Source organism: Camellia sinensis, chromosome 1 (assembly GCF_055761805.1).
Source record: "Camellia sinensis isolate YWXY chromosome 1, ASM5576180v1, whole genome shotgun sequence".
Lineage (NCBI taxonomy): Eukaryota > Viridiplantae > Streptophyta > Magnoliopsida > Ericales > Theaceae > Camellia > Camellia sinensis.
Genome location: NC_138961.1, coordinates 39165705 through 39184596, shown reverse-complemented (window position 1 = coordinate 39184596; position 18892 = coordinate 39165705). Strand labels below are relative to the sequence as shown.

At 38.3% G+C, this 18892-nt stretch overlaps 1 protein-coding gene across 7 annotated transcripts; it reads left to right on the top strand.

Annotated features, from left to right (window-relative positions):
- The first annotated feature begins 1160 nt into the window (after nt 1–1160).
- On the top strand, nt 1161–8688 carry LOC145793470 (uncharacterized). Of its 7 annotated transcripts, none has more exons than XM_082876326.1 (7): nt 1161–1749; nt 3822–3914; nt 5658–5792; nt 5920–6005; nt 7062–7214; nt 7711–7732; nt 8489–8668. In XM_082876326.1, the coding sequence occupies exons 1-5, from the start codon at nt 1702–1704 to the stop codon at nt 7078–7080; spliced, it is 381 nt and encodes a 126-aa protein (XP_082732452.1). In that variant the 5' UTR covers nt 1161–1701; the 3' UTR covers nt 7081–7214; nt 7711–7732; nt 8489–8668. The 7 variants fall into 7 exon arrangements, with proteins under 7 accessions (XP_082732452.1, XP_082732447.1, XP_082732437.1 ...); XM_082876321.1 differs by having other exon boundaries at nt 7688–7732; XM_082876311.1 differs by having other exon boundaries at nt 7675–7732.
- Nucleotides 8689–18892: the final 10204 nt, after the last annotated feature.

Below are 18892 nucleotides of genomic sequence, written 5' to 3'. Positions count from 1 at the left end.
TGTCAGTCTTTGTCTCTGTCTCTCTTTCTCTCATTGTCTCTCGCTCATCTCTCATCTGTCTTCTCTCGCTCATTTCTCTTCTCTCTATCTCTCTCCCTGTCTCTCTCACTCATCTTTCTTCTCTCTCTGTCTCTCTATTTTTCTATGTCTTTCTCTCGATCATCACTTTTCGCTCTCTTTCTCTCTCTCTTTGTCTATCTCTCGTTCATCTATTGTTTCACTCTCTTTTTCTGTCTGTCTGTCTGTCTGTCTCTATGTATTTCTCTCTCTGTCTCTCTATATCTCATTCTTTCTCTGTCTCTTTTTCACTCATCACTCTTCTCTCTCTCTCTCTTTCTCTCTATGTGTCTACCTATCTATCTATCTCTCTCCTCCATTGTGTTCACCTTGCTCACTCTCCCCCTCTCATCTTCTCTATTTACCAAGCTCTCCACTACAAGAAAATGTACTTTTAGCGACCGCTTTGTCTCTCTCTCGCTCATCACTCTGTCTTTGTCTGTCTGTCTGTCTGTCTGTCTCTCTTCTCTATCTGTTTCTCACCACCCATCTCCTCTACCATCGTCACCACTACTGCAAATGCCATTCCACTACTACCATTGTTGCCACTCCACTTCTACGACTATCATTACTACCACCATCGCTACTACTCCACTACCACCACTACTATTACCATTACCTCTCCACCACCACCGCTACTCTAACTCCTTTACCACTACCACAACTTCACCACTATCACCTCTTATCTACCACCTTCACCACTACTGCCACTCCCTATCCTCTACTACAAAAAATTAGTTCTTGATTTTTAGTAATCAAAAAAAAAAATAAAAAAATAAACCGCAAAAAAATATTTTTCATTGACCACAAAAAATTAACTTTATTTTAATGGAAAATATTTTTCATTAAAATATTATTCCTACTTCTACCAAATAAAAAAAAAATATATTTTTTTATTCATTAAAATAAAATGAAACAAATAAATTTTCAACCTTAATAATTAAAAGAAAATGAAAAATAAATAAAAAAATTCATTAACTATAAAAAATTATTTTAATAAAAAATAAATTTTATTGTTTTCGCGAAAAAAAAAACGATTTATTATTTAAATATTTATTAGTAATGAAAATTTAATTTTTTTTTTCTCATTCCCCCCGCCCCCCCCCCAATCGGTTTCTTGTTTTCCATTCCTGCTCCCCCCTCCTCCTCCCCCCAAAAACCCAAAATCCCCAATCTGTTCAACCAAAATCCCCAATCGGGTTCTCCCCCCGGCCCCCCAAAACCCAAAATCCCCAACCTCTTCAACCAAAATCCCCCCCAAAAACCCAAAATCCCCAATCTCAAAAACCAAAAATCCCTAATCTCTTCTTAGGGTTCTCTCTCTCTCTCCGGCGAGCAGTTTCTCATTTCTTCTCTCTCCTTCTAGACCCTTCGAAGCCTCCTCGCCTCCCCGTCTGGTATACAAATCCTTGAATATTAACATGCATTTGAGCGAAGAGACTCCCTTGGTGAGGTTTGAAGAGTTTGAAAACCATCCGGCTGATCGAGAGAATCATTGTCCAGGACGGTGAACCTTCGAAGACCATCAAGGTCCCTGATGGGTTCGATTACGAGCTCTATAATCGTAACGATATTAACAGGATTTTGGGTCCTAAGGCTTCTTGCATTTCCTTCAAGGACTCTGCTTGTCGCTGCTTTGGGTATATGGTTTCTAAGAAGAAGTATATCTTCACCATTGACGATGATTGCTTTGTGAGTCTTCCTTCTATTTGGGTTTTTTTTTTTTAATCTGGGTTTTTGTTTTTTAATGTTAAAGTTTAGATCTTGATGCAGCTATGTGTTTTGGGTGTCAATTTGGTAGATCTGTCTGATAATGGCTTGTTATGATCTGCGTTTTTGAGAAAAATTAACTGTTTGATTGTTAGGTTGTTCTTTGGTGTCACACTGTTGGTTTCTTCTAGCCATATAGCTTGTTTTGCTTTGCTTTGTATTTTTATTATTTTTGTTATCAGTTTTTCTTTTTGGCAGAGTATTTGATGGGGTCTAGTAACTTTTTTAAAAACTAGCTTGTCGGTGCAAATGTGATGCATTTGTAATTTAACATAAATTATATCTAATTTTACCACTCAATTTTTTGTGTGATTTGTTAAATGAAGAAAATGGATTGAAATTGATAACTGTTTAACAATATGTGTGTATTTTTGGAAGAATAAGTGCAAATGTGATGTGTTTGCAATTTTACGTATACATTTTTTGGTGATTTGTTAAATGAGGAAAATGGATTGAAATTGATAACTGTTTAACAATATGTGTACTTTTGGAAGAAAAAAGAATAGCTTAACAAACCTTCAAAATCTTATGAGTTGTGTGCTTTATATAATACTGTAGATAGTATAGATTCACTTGGTCAACTTCAAACAACTTGATTAGGTCTCTATGACTGCTTGGTTTTGTTAATGAGTGATTTTGCTGATATAGAATTAATTTTTTTGAATCACAATAATTATCTGTAATGCCAAACATTGGGATGTGATTGGTTGCTTTGCTATTTTAATATCCAGATTGAAGTTTGTGGTTGTTTGCTTTGAATCTCATAAACTAGAGTTTATTGATGTAATTTGAATAATGCTAAATTGCTAATAGTGAGATCTTACAGTTTGATTGTTATTTTAACAACTTTTCCTTTCTGTACTTTATTTTATTGTACCATCAATTTTGCATGTTATATTCAAATAATTCTCTTTGAAAGACACTTTATAAATACTTTCTAGGTAACATATCTGGGGAATCATGCTTTTGTAGTTCATGATTAACTGGTTACAATGTGATCTACAGGTGTAGAATGGTTAAAGATTTTACATCTTTTTGAATCATTGTATATTAGTAACAAGGTCTTCACTTTTTCTCTTTTTTAATCTTTGGTTGGTGGGTCCAGATTGTTAAAGTAACCATAATCCTGACTTTAGACAGCAATAAAATACTTTAGTTAAAGTAACCATAATCCAGACTTTAGACAGCAATAATTTTGTTTGATAAAACTTTTTATTTATTTTTCTAGCTCAAAACAAGCTAAAAAAGTTAACTTTTATGAAGTTGGGTTTAGATGTTTTTCTTAAGCTAGATTTTTTTAAGTTGCAAATAAGTTTTTCCAAACAACCTCTGAAAAGGTGTTTACTCGGTTTATGCATACTTTCATGCCAACCATGCAGATTTTGTTAACCAACACCCCCACCCCCCTTTTCTTCAGGAAGCGCGATGGCAATGTGTGATAAAATACTATTATTCATTTTGACCTTTTGTAGGATGGACTCATCTAAATGCAGTACAAACTGACGATAACCTCCTTTCTTCTTCGGGTTCAAATATTTCATAATTTGTTCTTAGGGTTGATATATTTCATGAAGTAAAACTACGCTGTATTTTTTTGTCATCTTAATTCCCAAATTTTGTCTACAGATAATAAATTTCATCTTTTGTGGACACTTCTTATTTTTAGAGAATGCTATCCTTGACTTTTGAGTATAGTAGTGCTATAGTAGTAAACTCTAATGGCCTCTTTGTACTTATCTATTAAATTTGTGCTCACTAACCTACAATTCCTTCATTTCATAATCTGTTTTAAATACTTTCTGTAGTCATATTAATTTTATTCCGGTTTTTCTATTTACTTCTTTTGTTGTCTTTATGTCCATCAGACTTCATCAATTTGGACTTTGATGGGGAATTTAACAAATGTTACTGGGTACTGAAGTTGTTACAATGGATCTTGTAGTCTATGGTGAATGGTATAACATTTGTGATACATAAAACTTTTTATCTTACAGGTTGTTGAGAGCCGCGTTCAACTTCTTATCAAACTTGAGGAGTTGGGGATATCTGAGAAATCTGAATTGGGTTCTCTTATTGAATCCCTAATAGTATCCAGCCAACTTTGTTTTGCAATTGTTTTTCATTTCATTCATTCTTTTTTATATAAATCTGAAATATAGTTGAGTTTGTGTCTTGCGTGATTGTTATGGTTAAAATGGGTAGTGTCCAGAATTTGGTTGTAAGCATGGGAGAAATTACAGTGGCTTATTGTATAGCAAAAATTCCAGTCTTGTATATCAACAGATTCTGTCGTCATAGTGGAATTGGGTGAAGATACTTCTTACAGGCATTCCCAAGTGACTTCGTTGTCATTGTGTCTAGTCCTTGCCTTGAAATTGATTTGAATATTATTGATTTTTCAAGATTGGGTCTATAACAATCTGAAAACGGGAAATTTCTGACTTGCAAAAACATGTTGATTGACTTACTGAGAAAGATTTTGCTTGTCACTTTTAAACTGATTTGTGACTGTAATATTCTTTTGAGTCTTTGCTTATCCTCTTTTTTTTTTTTTTTCTCAAAAAATAAATAATCTTCTTGGTGTTACTTTTAGTTTTGAAAAATGAAGTTTCTTATATTTCATGTTTTATGCATAGGTTGTTCAATTTTTCTCTTTGTATGTTGTCCCTCAAAAGAGAGGTAAAGAGTTGTTCTTTGGTTAAGCCTCAAGGAAATTGGGAAAATCAGGATCGACCAAGCAAATCGTCACTTAAGTGTGTCACCTCTTTTGCTTACAGTGACAAGCTAGGTACCCTTGGCTTTGCCAATTGATACTCTACCTAAGCATGCTTTTCCTATGCCTCAATCCCTTGTCTCCACTGGTACCTTAATCCGCTCACGCTAGCCTAGATCAAGAGTAGGGCCTATGGATCCTCTCGAGGTTGGGCGTAAGGGGGTGCCTGAATGCTTCCTTGTGACGTATATGCTGGACCTTCAAGGGAATGCGGCTCAGTTAGAGCGATCAAGTGGCACTCATGTTCTGACCCTCGTATTTATAGAAAATCTCCTCATTCGGCAACTTGAACACTTTTGTTCACCACCTTTAGTTCTCCACTACTCCTACTATCTCTACCCCCTATTACCACATCAACTCTCACCCTGTCCACCTCAGATCTCCCCTTATTTTTCTAATCTAACTGTCTCAAACCTGTGTCATCACAAAATGATTAAACTTTAGCAATTTGGCAATTTAATTTGTCTCCAAAAAATGATGTACTTTTTTATTTTTCGTAGGGCACGCCTGTGCACTTGTGCTGGGGGGAGGGGAGTTGGTCTCCTTGGACTCATCGTTTTCTCTCTAAATTTAGAATGCTGACTCATGGCTTCTTATATCTTCCCCTTATTATTATTATTCCTTTTTTGATAAACAATGAGATGAAGATGAATTAGTGGAAAAGAAGAAAAAAAGGCAAGTGATGTGGCACAAAGGGCGGATGTAAATGGGAAATAATTTGTTTTGTTCTTTCTATCAGTCCAAAGATCTTTTCTTATAGTCCTATTCTATTAGATAAAAGAAAGCTTCAGATTAGAACTAGTTTGTCATGTGCTGATCTCTTACTGATTGGAACAAAGATGCATGTGCTTGTGGTACACATTCTTTAGTGTGATAAATGACTAGATGGTGCTGTGATCTGTGGCAACAAAGCCTTGCACATTGAACTCCTTTATTGTATAATCACCCACATTAATTGTCAAAGAGGAGATTATCATTTTTCAGTGTGTAATATTCCTGCACACTGTTTGAGTGTTCTATATTTTTTGTCACAGTTCTTACCTTAACAGCTGACTAGATTTTCTGGGAAGACTTCACATGCTTGGACATTTCCCAGTGCATGTTAAATAAAACTATTTTGCATGTAGCTGCAAAATATCTTGAGTTAGACATATCAGGATGTCTACGGCACTTTATTTCTCTTGGTATCAAGGTACATTTCATTTCTATCCTCCGTCTACTTCATTAGGTTATCTGTACTTCTGTAACAGATGCTATATTTCAGTTTCTTGAAGTTATTAGAAATATGTGTTGGTGAATATCTTGAGTCTTACTTTTAGGCAAGCATATGGTGTGGAAAGCATTTGAAGATGACACTATGTCGACTGAGGAGTCTCAAGAAGAACATTGCAATCTCTTTTTCCAGGTAAATGATATGTGATGTAAATTAATTACCTAATGAATTTTCTTAAGTGGGACTTTTCTTGAGTTATGAAGTCGTTTTACAGGATTGTGCAAAGAGAAGTATCAACATTGTTTTTCAGAATTCTTATTTGAAAATAAAATTATGCAGCTTGTAGAAACTTGCTAGCTGTAGGAAGAACCTAGTATTGGAATAAAAAAACCCTTAGTATGTTTCATTTCTGAGAACATGGACTTGCATTGTGCTGATTACATAAATGCTGATTTAACCAACATCTAGATTTTACTGCAATTGAATTGTAATCCAAATGCTGAAGGAAGGTTTAGAATTAGAAGGTTGAGTTTTTTTTTTTAATAAAAAAAATGCTAACATAGTTAATCGGTTTTGTAAAGGCTTTAAAATAATTTTTCCTGAATATTTGCCAAGGTCTTCTCAGAACTTTGAGACTTGTAGGTTTGGACCCTACAATGATGTGTCATTTTTATTTTTTCTTTACTTTTGAGTTTCCTTGCATTATTGATAAGTATTGATTTGACCATAGTCAAACTGGATGTTGAATTTCTTAAGGCTGTTATGTCACACCTGTTCACAGAGGATGGCAAGTCGCGACTTGTTTTGGTGGATTGGGACATTTTCTGAAAATGCTTCTGCATATATCATAACCTTTAATTAAAAGTCTTGTATCAAATTAAACCCTGTACTGTTAAAAATCATCAAAATATTTTTATTAGAGGAATCAAAACTGTATCCTGTGAGGGGCAAAAAAAAACAAACTTTCTTTCATCAGAATCTGTTTTAGATTAACATTTATTTAAGATACTTATTGTGCCTTTCGAGTCTTCTCTTCTGTTAATTATCTCTTTGGTACTCTTTCCAGTTGCCACAAGTCTTGTGTTTGAAATATTTGTTATGGTGCAACTTTTCTTCTTGCAGTAGTCTCTGCATTTTTGCTTTGATTTCTGAAACTCTACAAGACGTGGCATTAAATTCTCTGCACCAAAGCATGCCAACTGTCTTAAAGCAATATTTCCCTGACAGCTGTGAATTTTTCTTTTGCAGTTGCTTGTGGATCTGTTGAGGTACACTACTGCTAGTTTTTCAGCTTTAGCAAGATATCCTGTTTTAGACGACAAGGAGTTGATGGTTACAGTTGGTCAGCTGGAGTAGAAGACAACTCTTGGGAACATATTGGTGCAGATCACTAGGTAGTAGGTAAATGACCATTCCTTGTCTTTAAATAATAATTATGTTTAAGCTAGAAGTACATCTTAGTTGTTTGTAGGGTGATGGGATATATCATATAGATCCCATTATCTCCCTTGCTTGCTGCTAAATATCTTGAGTTTGATTATGAACTGATTGAAGCATCACTTATTTAATAGTTTTGTGTGCTGGTTTTGCTAAGGGCTCTAGAAATCATTTAAGTTCTAATCATCAGATTGATTTTCTTAGCCAATATGTGGATGGAATTCAAATGGGAGGTTCCCCATGTTTTACTAATGTTAGTTGATAAATACCTCACTGTTCCTACTTCACTGTTAATCTGTAGAAGCTTGTAAAAGCTCACAAGTATTCGATGCTTTTTATCATGTAGATTCATCTTTACTTCTAATATTGATATTGCAAGTCTTTTTTCTTTCTTTTGTGGGTGCTTTGTGCTTTTTCTGTGGAGTGTAATGATTCAGGAGTCCACTTTGTCCAAATTCAGGTCTGAAGTTCAAAGCTCACAGGTACTACTTTATTGATCTTATTAGCTTGTGAATTTCTCTCTATGATTTTCATGATTTGCCCAAGCATTATTATTACTAAAGCAATACTATGAATTGCTAACAAACACATTCAATGTCATATCACTACAAATGGGAAAATTTTGTATGGAGGGATTGAGTATAATGATATTTGATTTAACATTCATGCAATAATTCTTGTGAATGTGTGTCACTCTAACATGTCATGCTTGCTTGACATTGATCATCACATATACAGTCAGTTGATGCATAACCACAGCAGAGTTGATTGATTCCCATATAGGTTGATAGTTTGGTTTTGGAGTTGCTAAAAGGCAATTTGTGTTTGTAGCGGTCTCTGAATTAATTTGTATTTTCATTTTTCAGGTCAGAAATTAATTAGAAAGATGCAAAATATAGTCAAAGAATTCAAGAAGTTTGTGCTTCAAATTTTTTCATTTTTTAATATATGTAAGCACAGTTAATTTTTTAAATAATATATATTCACAAAAAGATCGTACACAAGCTGTATTGAAATTTATCATTTTTAAATATTGTGCTCATTAGTGACCTTCTAATTACAATGTCATTGACACTGAGCTGCTGTGGCATCTAATTGTTAACAGGGAAGTTACTTCCAAAAGAATTAAGATCAAGCAGAAATAATTAATGTTTCTATTTTGGTTTGTTGAATTAACTTTTTAGTTTATTCATATGCATTAGCGGTTTCTGGATTAATTTGTGTTTTTTATTTTTCAGGTCAGAATTTTTTTGGAGAGATGCAAAATATGGTCCAAGAATTAAAGAACTTAGTTTTTTTAAGTTTTTTCATTTTTTAATATATGTAAGCACAGTTAATTTTTTATTATTTAATTCTTTTGTATATACTTTTGAATATTTAATTTTCATTTATGAAATATATGACGTTATTCTATTCAATATGTGGTTATGATTCAAAATATAGTATATAGTGTGTATTACATTATTCAAATGTGCATACAAAAATAATATTGATTATTTTTCAAATATGTAGCACCTTTTTTTTATCACAGATTTTATTAGTTATTAATCACACTTAAAAGATGTGATCTAAATGTTATTAATCACACTTAAAAGATGTGATGTAAATATTTTTAATCACACTTAAAAGGTGTGAACTAAAGTTTTTAATCACACTTAAAATGTGTGATCTAAATATTTTTAACCACACTTAAAAAGTGTGATCTAAATATTTTTAATCACACTTAAAAGGTGTGATCTAAATGTTTTGAACCACACTTAAAAGGTGTGATCTAAATATTATTAATCACACTTAAAAGGTGTGATGAAAGTATTTTTTAATGACACTTAAAAAGTGTGATTAAAAATGACCATTTTTAATCACACTCCTAAAGACCACACTTTAATAAAACTTAAAAGGTGTGATTAAAAAACATACATCACACCAAAAAAGTGTGATCTTTATCTATATTTGTAGTAGTGGCATGTTTTGCTTGCGTGGATCGCATATTTATTAATTTCATTACCTACGTAGACCGCATGTTTTGATTGCGTAGACCGCATAATTGTTCAATTTCATTACTTGCGTAGACCGCATGTATTGCTTGCGTAGACCTCATAATTGTTCAATTTCATTAGTTGCGTAGACCGCATTATTATTCCATTACTTGCGTAGACCGCATGTTAATTACATTACCTGCGTAGACCGCATGTTTGTAATCACTTTCTTTACTTGCGTAGACTGCATGTTAATTACATTACCTGCGTAGACCGCATGTTTGTAATCACTTTCTTTCGGTCCAGGAGACCCTAAATCCTCTGAAGGTGCAAGTCCTCCGGTGTTTGTCGTGCCCGAACGACTTTCTATAAGTTGCATTATACATGTATTTTAAAGCCTCGTGTTGTCGCGCATTCCATGCAACATACATTTTATACATCATTCGCATTTCAAAAACAAAAACAAAACAAAAATATAGTTGCATTTTCATGCATTACCGTATATAGTTGCATTGTCATGAATCATCGCATCATTTCCCTTCCATTTACGGCTCACGCCTTTCCATGGTTGAGCTTGGTCTGGTATGTGCCCACACTGTTCACGTTGAAACATAGTTCAGTGGACCGTTCTATGTTAGACGCGGCTTGTACGCGTACATGCCTTTCCTAGGCGAAATTTGGTTTGGCCCGCGTGCCATACACATTGCATTTTAGTTTGCATGCATTCATCGCTTCCCTTCCATCTACGGCTCGCGCCTTTCCATGGTTGAGCTTGGTCTGGTATGTGCCCACACTTTTCACGTCGAAACATAGTTCAGTGGACCGTTCTATGTTAGACGTGGCTTGTACGCGTACATGCCCTTCCTAGGCAAGATTTGGTTTGGCCCGCGCGTCATATTCATTACATTGTAGATTGCTTGCATTCATTGCATCACTTCCATCTATGGCTTGCACCTTTCCATGTTAAGCTTGGTCTGGTATGTGCCCATACTTCTCGCGTCAAAGCATAGTTCAGTGGACCGTTCTATGTTAGGCGTGGCTTGTATGCGTACATGCTTTCCCTAAGCAAGATTTGGTTTGGCCCGCGTGCCATATCCATTGCCATCTTCCTAGCATATCCATATATATATATATATATATTACATTGTAGTGTAATTTTTGCATCTAGCATTAGGATCGTTGTCCTTTCCCCAGCGGGTCGTTTCCCCACTTGTGTCAATTCCACCAAATACTTGTTCTTGCGTCTGTCTACGATGCTCATAGTTCAGTTGACCGTTCTATGGTAGACAAACTTGTTACCTCCATCAATCTATTTGACATAGGTGTGGTTTCGAACCGCTCGTGATTGGATTGTGATTCAATTGCTTTGCATATAGTTTACATTGTTTCAATTACATTGCATCTTCATTTGCATTGTTTATACATTGTTTTGTATATATTGCATATCGTTTTGCTTTCATTTGCATTGTCATGCATGTTGTTAACAATATTGTACCTGTTAAGTTTGTTTTCTTTGCAGGCACGATATTGTATGTACGGTTCATTTGAGGCTGGTGCAACCAGACGAGCCGCACAGGTATTGTATCCTCCGAGTGAGACGTATTGAGAATTGCATAATTCTCTTACATCCTTTCTGCATTGTAGTGTAGTTCGGTGTATGCTAGCTTAAAATTGTCGCATGTGTGCTTTATTACAGCTTTCTTTGCATGATCATAAGTTATGCTCGGCTTCGTGCATTGTCTTGCATTTTGCCCCTACCTTCGGGCGCATATTTTGTTTGTCTTGCATGTTTGTCTGAGTCTTCGGCCTTGTCAAAAATGGGTCGTCTCTGGGCTTTGACATTCACTCCCGTCATTGTTATGACTTTCGAGTTCTGTCAAAGAGGGGCAACTGTAGACACCCCATTTTTGACCGTCCTCAAGACTTGGACGTCACCGTTTGAACACTCGGTGATCATCCATGTTTGTGTTCGTTTGGAGTTCCCGGAGGTCTCGGCTACGCACCTTGCCTCAAGATCTCTGAACTCGACCGTTTAGTGTCTGGTTTTGCACCAAACACTTGTGTTTTGCCTTGGAAGGGCAGGGAATGCTTTGTGAGGCATCCCCACACACCACCGGCAGTGGCTAGAGGCCACCGGCTAGTTTTTGCTGTCACCGGCAATGTATATTGCCGGCTGGCACTATTTGTTGCCGATCGGCACTCAATTTTGCCAAAATGGCATCTTTGGTCGGCCGACTACTGTGCATCTGCTTTTGCAGATATTTTAAGACAGCTGTCTTGCTTTTTGCTCCCCTCCATACACGTGTATGGAGGGATCTCCCTCTTTAGAAGCTTGTCTTGTAAGCTTTACAAGACAAAAAGCCTCTATAAAGAGAATCCTTGTCTCTTGGCTTTAGGGTTAGAGGCTTGAGACATTTTAGAGATAGAAAAGACAGAGGAGAGCTCTGGTTTTAGGGTTAGGGTTTGATACATATCCTATCTCTCTTTCCATCTCTTTAGTGTTCTAGGTGTTTTAGTCCATACTATTGCACACAAACACCTAGTGTTTCACCTTCCTTTGGTTACTGAGGTTCTAAGGGACTGGTTTTAGTGTTTTGGAGCTGGATTCAAGCCAAGGAGGGCCATTGGAGCATCATTTGTGAAGGGGTCTTCAAGGGTAAGAATCTAGTCCCATTATTCCCCATTTTTGCATCTTGTTTTTGCCTATCTTAAAGTCGTTTTTGAGCTTAGTGTATAATACAAAAAAGTTCTATTTTTTAGCCCTCTTGATTGTTTATTAAGAGTGTTTTGTGGTTTGGAGGTGTTTGACCCCTCTTAGGCCTTGAAAGGCCTCATTTTGTGCTATTTTGTGCAAGCTTCGAGACTTTGGTGTTTGGGCCTCTTCACCACTGAAATCTTGAGGGATTTCAGTGGTGAAGATGGTGCCTTGAAGTCTCCCAAAAGGGGGGGGGGGCCACCCCCTCCCCTTGTTGTCCTTGAAATGGACCATTTTTGGCCTCTTGAGGGAGCATCATGTTAGAGTATATATTGACCATGCCTTGGTTGTTTTTCATGCTTAATATGTCATAACATACCTCTGTTTTTTGTTGGTTTTGGTACACCATGCATGCTTAGCATACCTACCATGTAATGCCTTGTTATTGTCTTAATATGCCTTAGGTTGTTAGCCTTTGTTCAAGCATGTTTTAGGCTTAGTCTTGTGAAGATTTTGTGCATATTTTGCCATGTTTTAGGTCTGTCCATGGTTGTTTGGATCGGATTTGGCATGCTTAGTATAGCCCCTTTGTATTCGAGCTTGTATGCTTCAAGTATGTGAATGTATAGCATGACATTTTTGCATTGATTTGGTGATTTGGAATCATCCATCATGCTATTTCAGTCCCTTTTGAATGCCTATATGTTTGTCTTGAATGCCTCTTTAATGCTTTGGAAGCTTGTGTAGCATGTTTCATGTTTTGGCCATTGTGCATGCTTTGAAATTGAGCCACTTAGATGCCATCTAGGGGGCCCCCTTTGCATAGTCTAGGTCTGTCTTGAACCTATTTTAAGCTCTCTTAGCCTTGTGAGGCTTGGTTGGCTTGGCCATGGTTCAAGTCCCTTTGACTCGCTTCAAGTACTTGGACCATTGTTGCATGATTAGCTTGCCTTGTTGCATGGTTTGGCACCATGTTTTAACATAATTTTCAGAGCTTATGTTGCATGCTAATTGTCCATTATATCCTCATTCAAGTGCGCTTGAGAGTTGCCTCACTTGTGCCTAAGTGTTGGCCCTTTAACATGTGCATGTGTGTGTGTGTTTTGGTCCTTTGTTTTGGTCACTTTAGCCACTGTTTTGGGCCTTATTAGAGCTGCCTAAATCATGTCTAAGTCCATCTTGTCAGTAGTCGGCATTGCCTCATGTTTGCTTGTATGCTTGCATAAGTGTTTTGCCATGCCATGTTGCATCCTTAGCTTGCATGCCTAGGTTGCATTGCATCTTGCATGCATGCCTTGTTCCTTGAATTGGTGATAGGAATTGGGCCTTGGATTGTTTGTTTGGTTTGCATTTCATTTGACATGAAAATTGCACACTTGATTCTTTGGGCCATCATGCATGGAAATACGTGATTGGTGGTCCGAGAATCGAGGCACATGCCCTTTTGAGTCACAAACATGATAAGGGACATGATTGGTGCATATATGCCTTGAATTGTGCTGCCATGCTTTGCGTTGCCCTCTGTTGCTGTCAATTGCAGATTCTGCAGGAACACTCTGTCGACCGGCAGTTTCAAGTGCCGACCGGCAATCCTTTCTCTGCCGATAGCTTCACCAATGGCCGGTGGCCCCATAATACTGTCGGTGGCAATCCCATTCAGCCGGTGGTGTTCCCCAATGTCCAAGGAAGCAGTCCTGAGGTTTTAGCAGCCTCCAGAGGAGTAAAGGAAGGAAAACAGAGGCAGCCTATGCATGGCGGTGCATTTCCAAGAAGGACCGAGCATGCATTACATCTGGCTCTCCTTCCGAGGCAGTTTACTGCTTTTCCTAGATTAGTTAATTTGCTTAGCTAATTAGGCAATTTGTAATATTTAATTAGCTTGCGTAGTTACTTAATTTGTATTATTTATTTGGTCCCTCCGAGCGAGGGCAAATCTGTAATAAGTGTGCGTGAGTGTGTGTATGTCTTCCAACCTCACGTCTTTCTTCCCTTTTATTTACCTGCTTATGATGGTAGACTAGGGCATTTTAAAATTAGCATACCTTATGCTATGCATGCGTGCATTCATGCATTTGTATTGCATGCATTAGGCTCGGTACATCATGCTAACTGCATTTGTATTTCGATTCCAAATTGAATACGTGCATCAATTTATTGCATTTCACATGCCATGCTTAGGTTAGCCGAGCCTATTCTAAGTGCATATTGCATGCGATGCATTAGCCATTTTTAACACGAACTAGGACATGCATGTTTGCTAACTAGTTTATTGTTTTGGCACGGAGTACGATGTAAGTATTTATGCTTTAGCATCTTGCATGCGTGTGAGTGCTATCATGACAGTATGCTTAACATGTGGCTAGATGCTTATGTGTTATAAACTGCTTGAATGCCTGTGGGTGAAGGTTGGATTGTCTGAGTTGGAAAAACTCGTTGAAATCCGTATTTTTAGCCTACTCGCGAGTAGCAAATTCCAAAATGTTTTCCAAACCAAACGGATATGCAATGCTTATTTCCAAATTAGGCAATCTAGTCTATATTTGTTTGCTATGCGCATAACATAGTAATTCTAGGCTAATAAATGGAATAAGAACACATAACGTTTTCAAAATTGGATATCATGGTTAGTAGAGGCCGGTCTTCGGACCGGGCGAAAGAGGGTGCTCATAGCTGACCTTCCCCGATCGTACCCAAGCTCCCGAGCTGAGACAACTCCGGTGATGACGGACATGTGGCCTTCGGCACCGAGTCAGGGTTTCCTAAATTCCCCCGTAAAAAATATTTAGGTGGCGACTCTGTATCTGGCAAAGCAGTCCATGTTTGGCACTTCTTTTCAAAAAAAATCTGTTTCTCAAAACGATTTGCCAGATTTGGACTCTTTGGTTCAGATTAAGAACCGTGACATAAATCGAGTCCGAACTGTAGTAGTGAGGGCCCCACACGGGCGCGTCTACAATTGAGCATGCATTTTATCGCACTTTTTTTGTGCACCTTACTTGCATAGAACATGCATTTTATCGCACCCTTCTCTCGGGCACCTTCCTCGCACTATCTTGTGCATCGCATTACACTCGCGGTGTTTAGCACATCGCACTGTTTACTGCATTTCAAATCACTCGTGCTGTTTAGCGCATCGCACTGTTTAGTGCATTTCAAATCACATGCACTGTTTAGCGTATCCCATTGTTTAATGCATTTCAAATTATTCGCGCTGTTTAGCGCATCGCACTATTTTGTTCAGTTTATCACTCGCGCTTTCTTGCACGTCGCACTGTTTTGTGCAGTTTACACTCGTGCTTTCTTGCGCATCGCACTGTTTTGTGCAGTTTATCGCTCGCGCTTTCTTGCGCATCACACTGTTTTATGTAGTTTACACTCGCGCTTTCATGCTCATCGCATTGTTTTGTGCAGTTTACACTCGCGCTTTCTTGCGCATCGTACTGTTTTGTGCATTCACTCTTGCATCGCACTATTTTGTGCATCTTCTTCGCACTGTCTTGTGCACACACTCTGTATCGCACTGTCTTGTGCACTTTGTTTTTTGTATCACTCGCACTGTCTAGTGCATCGCACTTTCTTGCGCAACCTTTCTCCACTCGTGTGTGGTGCGTTTGGACATGCTCGCACTGTCTAGTGCATCGCGCCATCTTGCGCATTGCACTGTCTTGTGCATTGCATTTCATTTGCGCCATTTTGCACATCGTGCTATCTTGTGCATTGCATCATTCGTGCTATTTTGTGCGTCGCGCTATCTTGCCCATCGCGCTGTCATGTGCATTGCATTTCATTCGCGCTATTTTGCGCATCGTGCTATCTTGCACTGTATCCATTACTTGCTTTGTGCGTGCACTTTATTGCACTGTTTAGCACATTGCACTGTTTTGTGCATTGCATAGTGTTGTTCGCGCTATCTTGCACACCTTACCTACACTTGTTGGTGCATTGCGTTATGCGTCACACTTAGGTTGCATTGTCATGCATCCCTCGACTTGCGTTATTACGCACTTTTCACTTGCATTGCTATGCATGTTTCTAACAATATTGTACCTGTTGAGTTTCTCTCTTTTGCAGGCACAATATTGTATGTATGGTTCATTTGAAGCTGGCACAACCAGACGAACCCGACGATATTGTATTCTCCGCGTGAGACGTAGTGAGAATTGTATAATTCTCTTACATCCTTTCTGCATGTAATGTAGTTTGGTTCATATTCGCTTGCTTAAACTGTTGCATTTATTTTTGCATAATTGCTTCATTACAGCTTTCTTTGCATGATCATAAGTTATGTTCGGCTTTGTGCATGTCACTTGTATCTTGCCCCTGCCTGCAAGCACATTTTTTTGTTATCTCGCCTGTTTGTCTAAGTCTTCGGCCTTGTCAAAAATGGGTCATCTCTGGGCTTTGACACTCACTCCCGTCACTTATGACTTTCGAGTTCTGTCAAAGAGGGGCAACTGTAGACACTCCATTTTTGACCGACCTTAAGACTCAGACGTCATCGATTGAGTGCTCGGTGATGGTGCATGTTGTGCTCGTTTAGAGGTTTCGGAGTTTTGGCTGAGAGCCTTGCCTCCGGGCCTCTGAACTCTTTGTGCTTTGACTTGGTTTGCGGACCAAGTCTTGTTTTCCCTTCCCAGAGGGAGGAAGTGGTCTTGTAGACCATCTCTTTGTGGTCGTAGACTACTTTTCGTGGTTGTAGGCCACTTTTCCTGTTTGGAGACTAGTTTCCGATTTTTGGAGCCTTTGGCAGCGCGCCTTGTCTCAAGACCGCTTAACATTCTCCGTTTGACGTGATTTTTGAACCACACCTTCTTGACTCTGCCTAGAGAAACACTGTAGTCCGGGAGACCACTTTTGTGATTGTATACCACTTTTGGTGCTCGTCAGCTAGTTTTCGGGGCTTTCAGCCGTGTGATTTGCCTCCCGATTTCTCGTCTTGCATCCGTTTTGGTTTGTTTTCGGTACAAACCTTGCTTTCCTTGTTTGGAAGGTGGTACAAGGGCGGGAGACCAATATTTCTCCTGGCCGACCACTTTTTCTTTTTCCAGCTAGTTTTCTTGTCAGATAACTGGCTTTCTTGGTCTTTGGACCATCTTTTCAGGTCAACCACCACACCACCACCTTGTATTTAGTGTGTTGACCTCTCCCACCTATGGCCGACCAGTTTTTGCTCTGGTTGACCACCTAAAGTGGTCGACCGACCACTTTTACTAGCAGGCTGACCACTTCAACTGATCGGCTACTTTTTGGCACCTTTTTGGAGATATTTTAGGACAACTGGCACAGCTGGAGAGCATTTGAGCCATCCTCCATACACGTGTATGGAGGGATGACATTCAAGCTTAGCTTCTCCAAGAAGCTTTGGCTTTCCTCTTCTATAAGAGGGAGGCTCCTCCTCCCTCCTCCAGGTTCAGAATTTTTCCCTAAGAGAGTTACATATAGCTTTGTCTCTATATCACTCTTGTTCTTCATTTTTGTGTTCAAAAGTGTAGATTTGTCTTACTTTAACACACAAACACAAACTCAAACACCATCCTTTTGCTACTGAGGTGCTTAGGGGCTGATTTTGGTGTTCTTGGGTTGCCTTGACCTTGAAAAACCTGCTGGAGTTACAGTTATAAAGAGGGTCTTCAAGGGTGAGCTTTTGACCTTTAAATCCCGCTTTCTTGCATAAGCTTTTAGCCTATCTTGCATGCTGTTTTAAGCTTAGCTCATAACTGATAAAATTTCTATTTTTGCATGCTTAAAAAGTTTGTTTTAGATCACTTTTGTGTTTGGGGTTGTTTACCCCCTCTTAGGCCTTGTTTGGCCTTGTTTTTGAGCCTTTTTTGTGAGCTTCGGGACCACCTTGTATTGGCCTTCTCACCACTGAAATCCAAAATCCATATGGATTTCAGTGGTGGGGATGGTGTTTTAAGGTCCTAAGAAGGGGAGGGCCATCCCTTCTCCTTGCATCTTCAATACATGCCTTAATATGCCTCATGTTTGAGCACCTTTGTTAAGTGTAGGTTGACCATGTCTGAGCTTGTATTTGTGGTTATTTTGCTAAGGCATACCACTGTTTTTGCTTGCTTTGGTCACTCCATGCATGGTTAATACACTTGTAGTGTAAATCACACAAACCAGCTTTGTATGCTTTTATGAAGTAGCATGTCATTCTAGCTTGTTTTCTTTCCATTTCAGCATGTTTTTGGTGATGTTTTGCCATGTCATGACTCTATTTTGGTTTGGTTTGGTTGGCCCTTGCATGCTCCATACACTTGTAGTGTAGTTTCGTGAAATAGCCTAACATGCATCATGTTGTAACATGGCATTTTAGCATGCTTTTGGCTTAGCTATGAGAAGACTTTGTTCATGTTTTAGCATGTTTAAAGTCTAATTTGTGTTGTCTTGGCCATGCATGACTTGCTTTGTATAGCTGTGGTTCAACCTAGCTTGTTAGCTTTATGTGTTGAGTCCTCTAGCATGCATTACTTGGACTATTTCAATGATTTAGCATCATTTATTATGTGATTTCAGTCCATGTAGTGTGGCCATACACTTGCATCTTTCACTCATTCAATGTGTTGGAGGGTTTCCCCCTTTATGCCTTAACATGAATCATTGCGTATGCCTTCATGCCATAGCTTGTGAGCTCTCATTTCAATGTTTATTTGGGGTTATTTTGCCGTGATATAACTCTGATTTTTATTGTTTAAGTCATTCCATGCTTGGTCTTAATAGGTGTAGTGTAATCTACCTTATTTGCGTTGTTTGAATCATGCCTTATGCCCTTCATGCTAGCATGTTTTGGCTTACTTCCATGCAAGTTTTAGACTCATTCTAACACGTATTAGGACTGTTTTGGGTTTCCTTGGTCACATGCTTCATGTTTTGTATACTTGTATTACAAGTGCCCTTGTTTGCCTCAAGCTTTGAGCATCATTGCATGCTTCATTTGTGTTGTGTACATGATTTGGCATCACTTAACA